This window comes from Macroventuria anomochaeta (genome assembly GCF_010093625.1).
Source record: "Macroventuria anomochaeta strain CBS 525.71 unplaced genomic scaffold BU25scaffold_32, whole genome shotgun sequence".
Lineage (NCBI taxonomy): Eukaryota > Fungi > Ascomycota > Dothideomycetes > Pleosporales > Didymellaceae > Macroventuria > Macroventuria anomochaeta.
Window position 1 is genome coordinate 203,594 of NW_022985393.1, and position 14,613 is coordinate 218,206.

At 53.7% G+C, this 14,613-nt stretch overlaps 1 protein-coding gene across 1 annotated transcript; it reads right to left on the reverse strand.

The window, feature by feature from the left end:
• Positions 1-1,757: 1,757 nt before the first annotated feature.
• On the reverse strand, positions 1,758-14,589 carry BU25DRAFT_493788 (uncharacterized protein). The gene is made up of 4 exons (XM_033711734.1): positions 14,095-14,589; positions 6,525-14,046; positions 2,178-6,476; positions 1,758-2,124 (listed from the first exon to the last, which is right to left on the reverse strand). The coding sequence occupies exons 1-4, from the start codon at positions 14,137-14,139 to the stop codon at positions 2,030-2,032; spliced, it is 11,961 nt and encodes a 3,986-aa protein (XP_033558378.1). The 5' UTR covers positions 14,140-14,589; the 3' UTR covers positions 1,758-2,029.
• Positions 14,590-14,613: the final 24 nt, after the last annotated feature.

The window sequence follows — 14,613 nt, forward strand, 5'->3', positions numbered from 1 at the left end:
CCAAGGGCTTGGCAGGTCAGGGATAACCGGAGCACGGCCTGGAACAAATAGATCAAGACACCTTCTGGAAGCGTACCGCGTGGCTTGCTGGAAAGCAGCACATGGAAGGCGGATGGCGTGTCTTCGGCCCTTGTTGTTCCTTTGAAACGCGGGAAAGACCGCGCCTGAATTGAAAATCGTGCCTGTAACGTCGTGCAGGATCATGTGCTGTTGCGTTGTTTTGCAATACCGCAGAGTCGTAGCCCAAGAAGCAAATCAAAATCCACCTCGGTCCCCCGCACTGCTTCGACACTTCCCAATGCCTTTTGTCGTGGGTCTACGATGTCACGACAAACAGTCGCCGCTCTTAGTGCCGAAATCTGAGTCGTCTTGGGATGATCGTTGGGTGCAACCGTGCCGTGTTTCGACGCCTCTCGCTCCGTGGTCCAGCCGCTTTCGAGCTTGGACCCCCATAGCGTTCTCTTGAAGTCCACAAAGACCAGGCTGGGCGTGATAGTGATGTGCGTTCACAGGATCTCTGCCCGGGCACGCTGCATCGAAGGTAGTCGCTGTCGCCCTGATAGTTGTACTGCTCGATATTCGCGCAAAGGTTATGAAGGCGTGAGATCTTGGGTTTGGGGACTCCATCGGTGCCCGGGAAGTGCCAAATCTCTTTGCTTGTTTGAGTGGGTCTTTGCGAGATGTGCAGCCTAAAGCGGCACAATCATCTCCTTTCCGGTAGTTGGTCTTCACGTCTCTCATCGCCCTCGCCGTGATTGCACGACGAACATGCGGAAAGACTCCCGTAGCCTACGATGGCAAGGTGTAGTCGAGTACATTCCTGAATTCGTCATTGTTCGTCAAAATAGTTCGCGTTGTGTTGCCTGGCTGCATCGCTCCTGGCTCGGTCTCAGCTGGTCAAGGTTGAGAGATGTTCTGGCTCGGTAGCCGAAGAATGCTGTGAGGTTGGTGATATGTCGCATCGAAACTGCCCTCTTTCTGAAGAGCCTTCCTGCCAACTTTGAAAATCCAAAAGTCGATTGCTTGGGTCCTCCGAATGTGTGCAGCAGATGGTCCAGGCCATGGCGTTGTTCAACTGTTCTCAGCATCTTCTTACCTTAAGCTTTCCAGCTTGTCTTGATCATTTCCTATCTTCTATAGTTAGGTGATGTCGCAGCCCGTGTTGGATCCTACCGATGGCGTGGTATTGCGCTCAAGCGCGAAGACTCTGTCGCAGACTCGGACCAAACGACGATTCGCACGACTTTTGTAATTGTACGAGTATCGCACAGGTCCTCAGTAAGTTATCGTGGTCTCACCCGCATATTTCCATGCTGTTAATGTTCGAGGTTAGCGTGCAGAGTGCTCGTGCGGTGCAGCTTGAGCAGGAACTCAGCCTCAAAATGGGGAGAGCAAGTTGTCGCTAGGTCACATCTCTGCTGTACGACGTACGGTCGTATATATGCGAGAGAGAAGGAGTAAAGAGGGTTTGAAGGGTCTTGCTGACGTTGACGTGTATTATTCATCATTCCGGAGCATCCGAAATGAGGCGCCTAAACTTGATCGGGCCGTCAGCAACTGCTTACTTCACGGATCGCGGAAAGCGCGAGTCCGAAAGATCTGGAGCAATAGCATCTCAGCAGTCGATAAGATACTTTGTGATCGTCAACGTCAACTAGCTGATGAAGGGGAAGCTGCCGTTCTTGCAGGCTCCGAGCGACACTCTCATCGATCTGGTAGACTCAGACTGCATCACTACGAGACAAAGCGCAGAATATCAGAACAAAGTAGCTCAGTATACTACCTACTATGACTATGATATACCTTGCCAAAACTAGCTACACACGTGTGACTTGCATCAGAAGACACAGGCCTGCACTCCCGGTCTCCCTCCGCAGCATCATCATGCTAGCTGGAAACGCTCAACGCCCACCAATTCCTCGCCATTTTATGCTCATACAATAGCGCGCCTGCAATGCATACCGAAGGTCATGAATATGTAAAGAAGCGCGGAACATGGTCGATACAATCTGAAGAAACGATGTACTGATTATGCGAAGCCAAAGTACTCACCACCAGCGGTCATGGCTGTGTAGAGAGCCTTGCGGAGATCTTCGTAGGACTCGTATTCTGGAAGGTCAAGCTCTGCAGCGACGTTAGTGGTGACTCGTAAAAAGTCTGTAGTGACGGGAACTTACGGTTGAAGCAAGTATGGCTGGACGGCAAGCGGTCCTTGCTGCCATAGTCGCGATGGATGTTGAACTTCGAGAAGCCGTTCATGCCCTCGAGTTCCTTGAAGCCGTTCAATGGCACCTTACTGGTACCAGTGACGAACTGGAGCAGCTTAGCCTGCTCTTCCTTCTCGAATGTACGGACAGCACGCCAGAACCACTGGATCTGTGGCGAAGCAGCGGTATAGTTGTGGTATTCAGTGTTGTTCTTCCAGTCATCAACGTTGATATCAGGAAGACCAGAAATCAGCAGCTCAAGCTCCTGTTCGCTGAAGATGGATACCAACTCGGCTGGCACAATGTCGTGGAAGCCCCGAAGGAATTCCTTGAGTTGCTCTTCGACGGCGCCTGTGAGGCGGTACTCCGTGATGAGGCGGATGTATTCGTGCTTGTTATCCTCGGTGACCGGGATGTTGTGACCATTCTCAATAAGATCGACAGTCTGCATCTCACCAAACGCCTCGACTTCAGTCGAGAAGGTTTCAGTGATGATATCTGTGATGTCGTTATGCAACATCCACTCCAGCGACTTGTAGTACTCAAGATCCAGAGTTTCCATATCCTTGAGGTTGACCTGCTTGCTCATGATCTGCTTGTAGACTGCACGACTGAAATGGCAATCAAGAACACGACCCTCGTAGAGCGCTTTACCGATGATGCGTCCAATAAATTTGAAGAACATCAAGTGCTCCGGGTTGATAGAGCTGAGCCTGTTTGGATGGAAGGTCGTTCGGTCGGACGCGACAGGTACGAAGAGCGCGTAATCGGCGTTGAACATCTGGCGCGCGATGACTTGGAACCACTCGCGGGTCACACCACCAGCATCAACACCCTCTTCGCCGTGGAAGCGGATGCTGAGCTTGCCATACTTCATCTCTTCTGCACTCTTGAAGTACAAAGACTTAAAAGAGTCCAGGAAAACTTGGTCTCGGCGCACCGAGAGCTGGAGCGGCGGATGTGGTTGACGGTCGCCTCCACGAGAGTGAAGCTTTCGGTTGAAGTAGTTGCGCTTGTTGTCAAACTCCAATACCTTTGAATTCTTGACCAATAGGGAGAATGTACCGCTCATCAATTTCGGATTCTGGCGAACAAGGTCGTTCAGGATCTTTCGGTGATCCTCTGTGAAATTGAAGAAGAGGTTCTCCATCTTACTCTCCGGTGGCGGGCTGGTAAGCGCGAACTCCTTTGGCAACATCTTGGCCAATGGAAGCTCCTTCAGAGTAGTGTTCTTGCAAACGACCATAAGAGACTCAATGAGAGGCAGAAGCGTGGTCGCAATGTTGAGCATATTGCCTCGTTCGCGAATGACGGTCAGGCAATCGCTGAGTTTGGTCCAGAGCGGCGCGAAAGCTGCATCTTCATAGAGCGTCAACAAGATGTCCTCCTTCTGCTTGGGTTCAAGTGCCTCCGCACTGGCTTCAGGCTTGTCCTTGCTGTCGCGTGAAGGGTCAAACAAGTAGTCGAGCGCAGTCAAAGCCCTCAACAGCTTCGTCTGATCTGAAGTCGCAGGCGAGAATTTAGCTAGGGCAATACCCTGGACATCCGTGTGCGACTCTGCCTTGGACACCTGAGCTTTCAAGCTGGCAAGATCATCGAGAATTGATTTAGCCAGTTCCTTCGCAATGCCAAGCAGTTCCTGGCCGAAGATCTCCTTTGCGCCTGGAATGGGCGAGAGATTGCTAATGACGGATAGGGTTTCTTGGAACACCTTACTATTGCATTCGCGGGCAGCAAGAATCTTAGCGACCAGACGCAGGTTGTTCTCAGGAATGTCTGGCGGCGTAATCGTCCTGTGCTTCTTGCCCTTCTCTTCCTCGGTCTTTGCTTTTGCCTCTTCCGGCTTGGTCGAGCTGCCTTCGCCTTCTGTGGTTGCAGTTGTAGGCGCAGTTGCATCGGCGGTAGCTGTCATATCGGTGTCTTGGCCTGCTTGCTGATCCGCCAGCTTCTGTTCAGGTCCAGCCACCGGAGCTTCAGAATTTGGGCCTGCAACAGCAGCTTCAGCTGCCTTCTTGGCCTCTTCCGCAGCCTTCTCCTTGTCTTTCTTGATCTGCTGTAGAGGGTAGGTGATGATTCGAAGTAGACCCGTCAGCTGCTCCATGATTGAGGAGCTCTCTACGATGAGCTTTCGATCCAGAAGAGTCAAAAGTGCGTTGACAGGGTATCGGGTTGACTTAGCGTCCTTGCCCTTGCCCTTGCGATTGCCACGATTCTTGAAGCCCACGCCTGTCTCGTGCTCGGTCAAGAAAAATTGCCAGACAGCTGGGTTCTTCTCTGTTAGCTGTGCGAGCGTGTTCAAGCACTGTTGCACCACCATCAGTGGCGACACGTCTGAGTTGATAGACAATGCGCCGTTCTTTCGAGACAGCTTTGGGGTCTTGTCTGCAGGCTGCTGCGGCTGCTTCGCGCGGAGTGAGAGTTGAGCGAAGCTGCGCTCGACAGCATTCACGTCGGCGCTGCCATCTTGGAGAATGGAGAGAAGGATGCTAATGACTTCGGCTCGGTTTTGTCGGTTCTCGCAGACGTACCGCAAGATCGAGCTGAGACTGGATTTGGCACTACCCTGCTGAGGGATGAACATAAGCCTCAGCAAAGTTGCAACACCTGCCTTGTCGAGCATCTGAACGCATGGACGAGCCTTCTTCTTCTGTGTGGGGTCATCCGGCTGGCCTCGACGTCCGCCGCGTTGGTAGCCAAACTCGAACTGATTCAAGCGTCGATCACCACCATATGCTCGGGCTTCTGCCGAGATCTCAGGTGGCAGTTGTCGCAGGGTGTCCTCGTCTGTGTCCATGAGGACGGCGGCACGCAGAGCAGGGTCCAAGGTCGCGAAGAAGCTAGCAGCATCGATCTCTTCCGCTTGAGCTGCAGGGACACCGGCGTTGGCAGCTTGACGGCGGCGATTCTCCTCCCGTTCACGTCTTCGTCGATCAGCCGCTTCTTGTTGGAGGAGCTCGGCACGCATCTCCGGCGGAAGGGCAGCCAGAAATTCTTCGTCGAGCTCGGTAGGCTCCTCAACCTGGGCGGCACTGCCGGCCTGTCCAGGTTGACCGGATGACTGTTGTTGCCGGGCCTGCTGCTGTTGACGCGCTTGCTGTGCTTGCTGCTGGCGTTGCTCTTGACGTCGCTCAGCGACTTGTTGCAGCAGCACTTCTTCGCGCAGTTCCTCGGGTAGTGCATCAAGGTATTCGAGGTCAATGCCCAGCTCAGTGATATCGTATTCGCGCCCCCTCAGCATGGTAGTGATGCGCTGTACTGGTTCGGCAGGAGCCTCAGGCTCTGCTTGACCGGCTTCGACGCCTTCCATAGAGGTGCCTTCGATTGATGTGGCGGGCTGCTCTTTAGCTTCGTCCGATGTAGCAGTCTCAGCTGCGCGACTGGCCGCCTCTGCGGCTTCAGCAGCTTCACGTTCCTGTCGCTCCTCCTCCTCCTTCTCTCGAGCTTCGCGCTCCTCGCGCTCCTTCTGCTCTTTACGCTCCTGCTCTTCCTTGGCCTTGCGGGCAGCCTCGGCCTTTCGCTCTTCGTCTCGTTTCTTGGCTGCTTCCATGGCGGGAGGTACCATGAGCTTCAGAATCGAGTTGATCACGCGTTGACTCTTCTCGATTGCAACCGGGCCGTAGAGGATCCTAGCTTCTTCTTGCCAGCGTTGACTAGTGTAAGCCTTCGAGAATGCAACCGCTGAGTGTGGGTCCTCGCGGGCGGAGCGTGACATGTTACCGGGTCTGGGAGGAACCATGTTACGATGGAAGCCGACATCGAATGGTGGAGGGATACCAATTGGGAGATTGTTGAAGGACAGATGGATAGCACCACCATGCTGTTGCAGCTGCGGTGCGTTACCTTGGCTCATGGCGTTAAGTAGGTTGCTAATGAAAGAAACAGGGCTGTCAGCATTGGCTGCGCGAGGGCCACGTCCCTCTATGGCGTGGACCCAATCGCTCTCACCCCGACCAGTAGGTCCATCGCGACCGTGCAATCGGCTGCCACGCTGCAGAAGAGGATTGATGCCATCGTCCGTTGCGCGAGGGCCGGCGCCTGGACGATGGGAACGATATGCTGGGACGAGGATACGGTCGCCAGGTCCGGCAGGGAACATCCAAGGACTCAGTCGGTGGGTATGGCGGGAGGTCGGAGCGACCGGCTCACCGATATCCCAATTTACGCCACCACCGCCCCAACCCAGCTCAGGCATGCCTTCTTCGTCGTCTTCCATCCCAGGATCGTAGTGGATGTCATCTTCGTCATACTCCTCTTCCTCCTCTTCTTCACCTAGTGTGGTCAGAATGAAATGCATGAAAGTGCGAACGTACTACATACCATCTTCGCCCATCTCGTCACCCAAGAAGTCCTCAATGTCACCACCCTGACGCATCTGTTCGAGAAGCTGAGGTGGGTCAAGAATGAAGCCGCTAAGAGGGTTTGTAGGCATGTTATCCCCATTCATACCGGGTGGAAAGTCGTCGCCCTCGTCACTCCATTCTTCTTGGTCGTCAGCGAGACTACCGCCTTCGTCGTCACCGGTAACCTCTTCGAGTTCCTCGACCAGCTCGTCCATGGCATCCATGACGGCTTCATCGTCGATAGGCTCCTCCTCATCGTCGTCATCATCCATATCTTCATCGTCTTCATCATCCTCATCATCCTCTTCCGAGTCATCGTCGGTGCCTGACTCCATGCCCTCTTGGCCATCGTCAAGTTCGATCTCGACGTCGACATCGCCAGGCAGCCCTTCGATAGGACCCATGTCGTCGATATCCATCTCCAGCATTTCCTCGTCTTCTTCGGAAACCACATCGTCATCACCGAGCTCTCCGCCTTCGTCGTATTCCATATCGTCGGCGTATGGATCGTCGTACATCATCTCTTCATCATCTTCGTCCTCTTCATCTTCAGATTCGTAATCGTCATGAGGCTCGAACAGTCCGAGAGTGGAGTTGCGGAAGAGGTCAGGCGTTTCCTCGCGTGCGTTGTCGACGAGATCATCGTCCGATGCTGTCGAGATCTCGGACTCGTCAGCAGAGTCAGGCGCTGAAGAGTCGTCATAGTGTGTGCTCAGATCCATTGCGACATAGCACAGCCACTTGAGCGGCTTCAGGATGTACTTGACGACTCGCTTCGCGTTCGGGAAGTTGAGGTCGATATCTGAGATGGCTGTCGTCAGGATAGTGATGAAGTTCTTCTCATACATGATCTTCGCCATTTGCTTGAGGTTTGGCGTAAGATCGGCATTTGAAGTGAGCATCTCACCGTTGGCTCGCTGCGACACCAGCCTCGAGAAGATGTCAGCAATGCCTAACAGACGTGAGTACTTCATGTCGAGAGCCTCGTCAGAAGCGCTGGCGTCCTTGAATGCCTTCAGAGCATGTTCAAGAACAAACTTGCGCACAAAGAGGAGGTCCTGTTCAGTCTCAGCGTAAGGGGACATTTGGCTCGCCTCTGCCTTGGGCAGGGCATTCTCTCCCGTTTTGTTACAAAGGGAGACAATGAGATCGATAGCACAATTCGACGTTGCAAGCTTCTTCTTGAAGGCGAGATCGCCCTCGTGGTTGAGGGTACCGATAGGAACCAAGACGTTAAGAAGATAATTCAGCACGCCAGAACGAGGCTTCGAGGGTGTCATCGTGTACGGATCGGCCTTGCGCGAGAAGTTAATGAACTCAATCTTGGTACGGTTGTAGCTTTGCAGGAGTTCCGCGAGGCACTTGAGGATGAAACAACGGTAGATGTAGATTGGATGCGCATCAGCCTTGAATGTGGGCTTCTCAGACTTGCTTGGGTCTGAAGCCGTAGTCGAAGGTGTCGAGGCTCCTTCTAAAGGGGGCTGGGGTTCGCCAGTGGCGTTCGGAGTCTCTGGGCTCTCTGGTGCGGACTCCATGGGCTTCCGGGGCTCTGCTTTGTCCTCGATCTCCTTGTATGCGAGCAGCTCGCAAAGCAAATAGTGAATGACACCATCAGGGTTTTCGACAACCGGGAGCTTCAGATCTGTAGTCTTTGTGCGCTCCAAAACCGGTTTCTGAGGTGGGACCTCACTTGACTCCTTAGGCTTGTCTGCCTCAGCTGTGGTGTCTGAAGGCCCGGCGCTTGCGTTAAGCTCTGTGGCAGGAAAATCCTCTCGCTTGAGCGTCAGAGTCTGAGGTCGCTGGTTGGGATCAAAACGCGCCAATTGTAACTTCTCGTTGGTGATTTCGACAAAGATCTCGGGAGCTCGGATGGCAAGAGCATACATCTGGCGGGTGTAGCCGGTCGTGTCAGTCTGCCTTCGATCGCGCGACTCGAACATCTGCTGAATCTCTGTACGCATAAGCTGCCTGATCATGGCGTCGTCCTCGATCATGTGGCGAAGGACGATCATGAAAGCACTCCGTAGACCTTCATTGGTCACGCCAGCAAGTTGCTTAATCATAAGGAAAATGCGCTGGATGTTGCGCTTCTCTGCCAGACGTGATGCAATCTTACGTGTGCGAGTGAGCATGACCAGGACGCGGGTGACTGACAAAGCCAAAGACTCGTCTTTGCCAATGCGTGGAAGAATGTCCATGATCGCTTGGAATAGGAGGCTCTTTTCGTCGGTGCTTACGATAGGCTCAGGTAAGTCATCGACGGAAGTTTCTTGCTGTGAATCGCTAGTTGGAGGCGTCCACTGGATCTGGTGGGGAAGCTGATCTTCAGCCAGGAGTCGCTCAATGATGAGAAGCACCTGTCCGATCCAGGGCGAGGACTCCTCGGGCGTCTGATCCGGGAAAATCTTGATGAAGCCAAGCAACGTAGCAAAGTTGTCTTTCAACTCTTCCACAATGACTTCGTAGAAGTCCTTCTCTTGCAGGACCAGGGCAAGCAAATGTGCAGAAGCTGCGATCTTCTTGCCTTGCGAACGGAAGTCATCCTCGCTCTGGTATGAGATCAGAGACTGAACCAATGTCACGCCGATTTCGGAGCGCATGGCCGCTGGGTCAGATGCCTTTGCAACGGCTGCAGTGATGAGATCTGCCAATTCGAAGGTGACACCATCATGTGAGTTGAGTATATCGAGCGAACGATCGACTAAGTTCTGACGGAGTGTAGCGCGCTCCTTGTCGAGATCGTCCAAGGCAACAGCTTCAGCTTTGTTACCAACAGCCATTCGCTTCTGGTATGCTAGGGCATCGCGAGGTGCAACGAAAGGCTGCGCTGGCTGGCTATCGGGCACCGGTGTGCTGGCAGAGGCATCCGGCATTTCCTGAGAGGCATCTGTGGCAACATCCTCCATTTGAACAGATCGAGCGTCTGGTGCTTCTAAGGCGCTCTCATCATTAGTGTCGTCGCCTGTAGAAATACTGGTGTTGTCGGCATGCTCAGGTACTACAACCTCAGCTCGGCTGGGTGATGTAGACGGTGGGCCACGAGCCTCGATCTCGTACTGTGGAATCGGATTTCTTGACGACGGCTGATGAGTCTGATTTTGGCAGTAATCATGTGCCAGGTTATAGTTGTCGCAGCAGCGATAGAGTGCCTCTTCAGCCAAGCTCTCCTCGAAGTCTGCCTCTTTCAAGCGGATCATATGCTCGCCATTACGGGGCGCCCATGGCTTGATGATAGGTTTGCTTCGCTTGGGGATCTTATCCACGCTCTTGGACGCTCCGTGCTCACCTTCGCACTCAAGAACAGACCTCAAAATGTTAATGGATGTCTTCACTATCGAGGTGGTGGCTTTGTCGATAAGATCAGAGTTCCAGATCTTCTCAACAGGCTTGATGGCGGCGTAACGTAACTCAACCAAGAATTGTGGCGTGGAGAAATAGTCTGCTCGATCGCGATCACGATCTGGTCGAGTCTGCATTGACGATGTCTGTGGCGACTCGCTTATGATCTTGTTGTTAGTGATCTGGGCGTAGAAAGCCAGCATGATCTTGATACCGCCCAGTGACAGGTGCAGAAGTCGCTTGCTCTCCTCGCTCGCATCGTCACCCTCCTTGTGGGAAGCCTCCGAAGCTGACTCGTAGAACTTGTTGAGTATATCCGCAAGCACTTCAAAGCCGCCAAGATTTCCGAACGATACGAGCAATAGAGTCAATGCTTGGGTCCTATCCATATGTGGGTCGATCATGAGTTGCGACAGAGATGTCAAGGTGACAATCCAGTATGCATATCGATCTTCCACAGAGCCTGACTCTTTAGGTGCCTCAAATTGGAGCTGATCAATGACCGCTTGCGCAAGCTGATCTGAGACAATCGTAGCGCATTGCCTCTGGTAGGTTTCTAAGCTTCGTCTAGAGAGCAGAAGCCTACCAAGGGATTGGAAGAATGGAGCGATTTCCAGTGGTATCCGACTGAGGAGCGAGCGCAGGGTTTGTGTGTTCTTGAACTGCGCGCTATCCTGGCTCGGAACAGGGATTGCGGATGCTGCGTCTTGAGAGGGTGTCGCATCATCGCTCGTGGCTCCTTCGGTCGGGTCTGACGGCCGATGGCTGCTTCCCATGCCGAAGATGTGATCAGCTTCAGCGACTCCGAACCCGGGGCTGATGATGCGGGTCTCCTTCTCCCAGGCTGTTGGCATGTTTCTCTGGAGGAGGATCTCTTCCCATACACAGCTACGGTGCAGCTTGCCGAGACTGTCAACGAGGCGCGCGTACATGTCAGCCAAGTTGACTTGAGCTGAGACGTTGTGCTGAGAACGAGGACTGAACATTTGACTTTGAAACGTCAAGGTCATGGCTGATACGAGTGTGTGCGCAGAGACCAGAGCCTTCACGTAGTTCGTTCCGTTCTTCACCACCTCATTGTCTTGAAAGGCATTGTTGGTGAAGGGCGCAAAGAATGCCGTCCCTCCTGAGTGGTTCAAGAGAGGCTCGAGTTGTTCCAATGCACGTTGAGTCCGCTTGATCAGCGAGGGCACAGTGATGTGCGGCTTCTGCTCAACAAGAACTTGAACAACACGGCCAAATTCCTCACTCATACTGCGTGATTCCTTGGCTTTCGGGTCAAGGCAGGCAAGACTGGAAATGTCTAGAATGGACTCTACGCCATCCGCTTCGATGAAGGCAGCGCACATAGCGTGATTGGAGAAGAAACCGCTCAAAAATCGACACAGCACGCGAATGTACTGGCTGGTCGTTGGACCTTGCGCGCTGTCTTCCGTATCGACAATCTGATCGATCGATGCAGCTTCTACAGAAGACTGAGCCGTTAGTTGCTTGTAAGCATCTTGCATCTCAACATCTGCGGTACCAGAGGTAGATTGTCCAGCGCGACCACTCACAGATTGTGAACCTACAAGTGCTCGACGACCGCCAGCAACGAACAGCTTGCCATCAGAATCTTCGGTCCACAGCTTCGCACCGCCGCCTTCCTTCTCTGCTTTGTCGGCGCAGAGTTGTACGACGCGAGCGATCAGCTCACTCAGACACGAGAGGACGCGTGATTTCAGCGGTGGATGATGGCGAACCAATTCATCGAAAGTGTTACCAATCATGGTAGGCATCTCTGTGTCGGCATCAAGAGCCTTGACGTGAGCTGGACTCTCAAAGATCTCGAAGAATCGAGGGAGAGCATTTGACGATTGGAACAGCTTCATACCAGCCTCCGCCAAACATATCGCTCCAAAGGCAGGGGGCAGAGTTGAAATAGCCTCAGCTACCGGAAGAATACCAGTAGCCAAGGGCTGACCAGGCTCTCGTGCTGTGTATACGCGCTGTGGTTGAGGATTGGTGGCGTTTGTAAGGCTGGCAATAGCTGCGGCCGTTGCTTCTGAAGCTGGCGCACCGGCCACGGTTTCTAGGAAGGCGTCACTCAGACCAGCTTCAGCGATGACCTGGTAGCTGGTTGGCTCGTTGTGAATGAAGCTCGTAAGAACGCTGACGGCCATGCTCCATACGGTCGAACCGAAGATGCTTGCATTTGAAAGCACAGTGCGGAGAGCAGTCAGAAGTTGCGAGGAGTCAATGAGTTGCCGCATGAGACGATCGAAGTTGCCACCTGTATGAGACATCATGTGATTCAAGAACTTGAAGAGCCACCTGAGTGTCTGCTGGTGGTAAAAAGGGATCTGGTAGTCGGTGAGCTGAGTCTTGTACTCCTTGGGCATGCCCTTGTTCTCTTCGGCGAGTTTCTTCGATGTATTGACTTCGTACTGCATGAGATCGGCGATGATCTCCAAACCTCTAGCACTGACGAGAGCTGCAAATGCATGCTGCAAGTTGTACACAAATGTATCAAGGAAGTTGAGGATCTTGGGGTGATTGCGTTCTGCCTTGTCCGTTCGAAGCTTGAGGACTTCGACTAAGATCTCAAGTAGCCCAGCAGAGACCATACCTTCTCCCGTGCGGGACTGAGATTGTGGGATAGTGTTGAGTAGGGAGAATACTGCGTCGCGCCACTCATCTTCCTCAAGGTCGATCTGTGCGCCTTCTTCGATGCCAAGACCGGCAACGAGCTTGCGAACGATGTAGAACAGCACACCGTGGTTGACGTTGACGCTGAGCGCAGTGCAGACATCAGCCGACTTGGTCTTGTGTTTCGCTAATGCTTCCAGCGCGTTGAAAGTGAATGTCTGAAGCTCGGTCGATATACCAGTCATTCCGTCGCCGGGTGGTTGCACCAGTTCAGAAAGCTGGAACACTAATTGCAGCCGCCTTGGCTCGTCCGCATCTTGTTGGCCCAGCCGAGCATGGAACTCCTTCTCGCCGTGCACAAAGCCCATGTTGGCAATTGCAAGCAGACGGACAGCGACCGCGTCATCCCGTCCGGCAGTTCCGCTGCTGAGCATCTTTGCCGTGCGGAGCTTGTGCAGCAACTCATAATGCGCGCTAGCGGGCAGCTCTGCAAGCCCCTGCCTGAGCAAATCGTGAATGTGGGTCTTCGCAACCTTGTCTGCAGAGAGCTCAAATGTCTTTGGTCCGTTCGGTCGGCCGCCCGGCTCTCCCGGAGTGAAGGCTGGCGTGCTCGGCGACTCTGCGGTCGGCGCGGTCTGGGGCGTTCGTGGAGTTTGGTTTCGCATATTTGACGTTCGACGCACTGGTGTTGGTGTGCTGGGTGTATCTGTGTTAGGCGCTGCAGGCTTGCTGCCGCTCTCTTCAGGTGTTGCAGTTGGCTCATAGTAAGAGATGTGGATTCCTCCAAACTCTTGCTTCAGCGCGGACTCTGGTAGCTTGTACAAGCCAGTCAAATCAGCCGGGTTGAACCTATCTGTGTCACTGCGTCGGTCGCCAGGGCCTTTGTCCTTTCCTTTGCCAGCAGGTGTGCCAAAGAGAGGTGCGGCTGCTGTGGGGCCCTTTGAGAATGGTGCAGACAGCTTCTGGATCTTGTCAAGACCGATGTTGTAGTGGCTCGAGAGCAGCGAAGGGTGCAGTGTGGCGGGTGCCAGACGTAAGCGTGCAGCCTGGTAGCGCTGCGATAGCCTGTGCCCAAGTCGTAGGGTTGCCTTTAGCAAGGACGTGGAGGTGGTGTTCAGAAGCTTGTCCAAACGCTCGCTGCTTGAGTATAAGCTACGGTTACCGCAATTCTCCAACAGCATGCGTGTAAAGCCCAGAAGTTGCTCGATCAGCTCACGATCACCATCCTGAGATACGTGCAGGGTATCTAGAACGGCGTCAGTGGTGCTCGATTTGGCGTTGGTATTCTCCTCCTCTGCATCGCCCTTGAGCAGTAATCGCCGCTGGAAGGGCTGTGTCTGCGGCGCGTCCACCAACCCATATTCCTGGTTGAACAATTCCAGTATGCGATCGAAGCGGTTCAGCACAGGTATCCAGTGATAGGCATCTCCGCGAGGAAATGGCCACTGCTTGGGGAACGAAGCTAGGTGGGCGGGCAGCTGGTAGAGCGGTATTGACTCGGTTGCTCGTACAAATTCTGCTATCATCGGCGACTATACGTGTTAGTATGTCATTGAACATCCTTGAAGTATGTTGCCTACCAGAGTGGACTCATGCCGCGATGTAGCCTGCTTCTTGATCTTCATGTTTGCGCCGGGCGCTCGGAAAGCGAACTAGCCAAACATACAATCTCTCCAATGTCGCCTCTGGCGCAATTTCTGGCGAATAGTGGGGGGCGAAAGTCCTAGGTTGTCGCAGGACAAGGCTCTTTCGCAATGCAGGCTGCTACCTGTTTCCCCGGGAACAGAGCTTGCTGATATTGTGAGAGGGTGCGAAGGCTGTCGTGGTGACGTTGACAGATGACAGATGACGGTCGAACAGGTTGGTAGGTAAACACGTTGTCGTGGGCGGGGAAGGTGATGCGCAGGGTAGGTGCGGAACAGAGGCGTAAATGAGGAAAGCGCAGCCAGAGATCACGGTGCAGGCGTGAGAGTGTCTGGGCTGGTGCAGAGTCTTTGGTCGATGACTAATACCAGAAGCAGTGAGGCTGGTCCTCTATCATGCGTGTTGTGGGGTCGGCGGTGTTGTCACTCTCATTGTCGATAGCGGAAGCTTCAAGA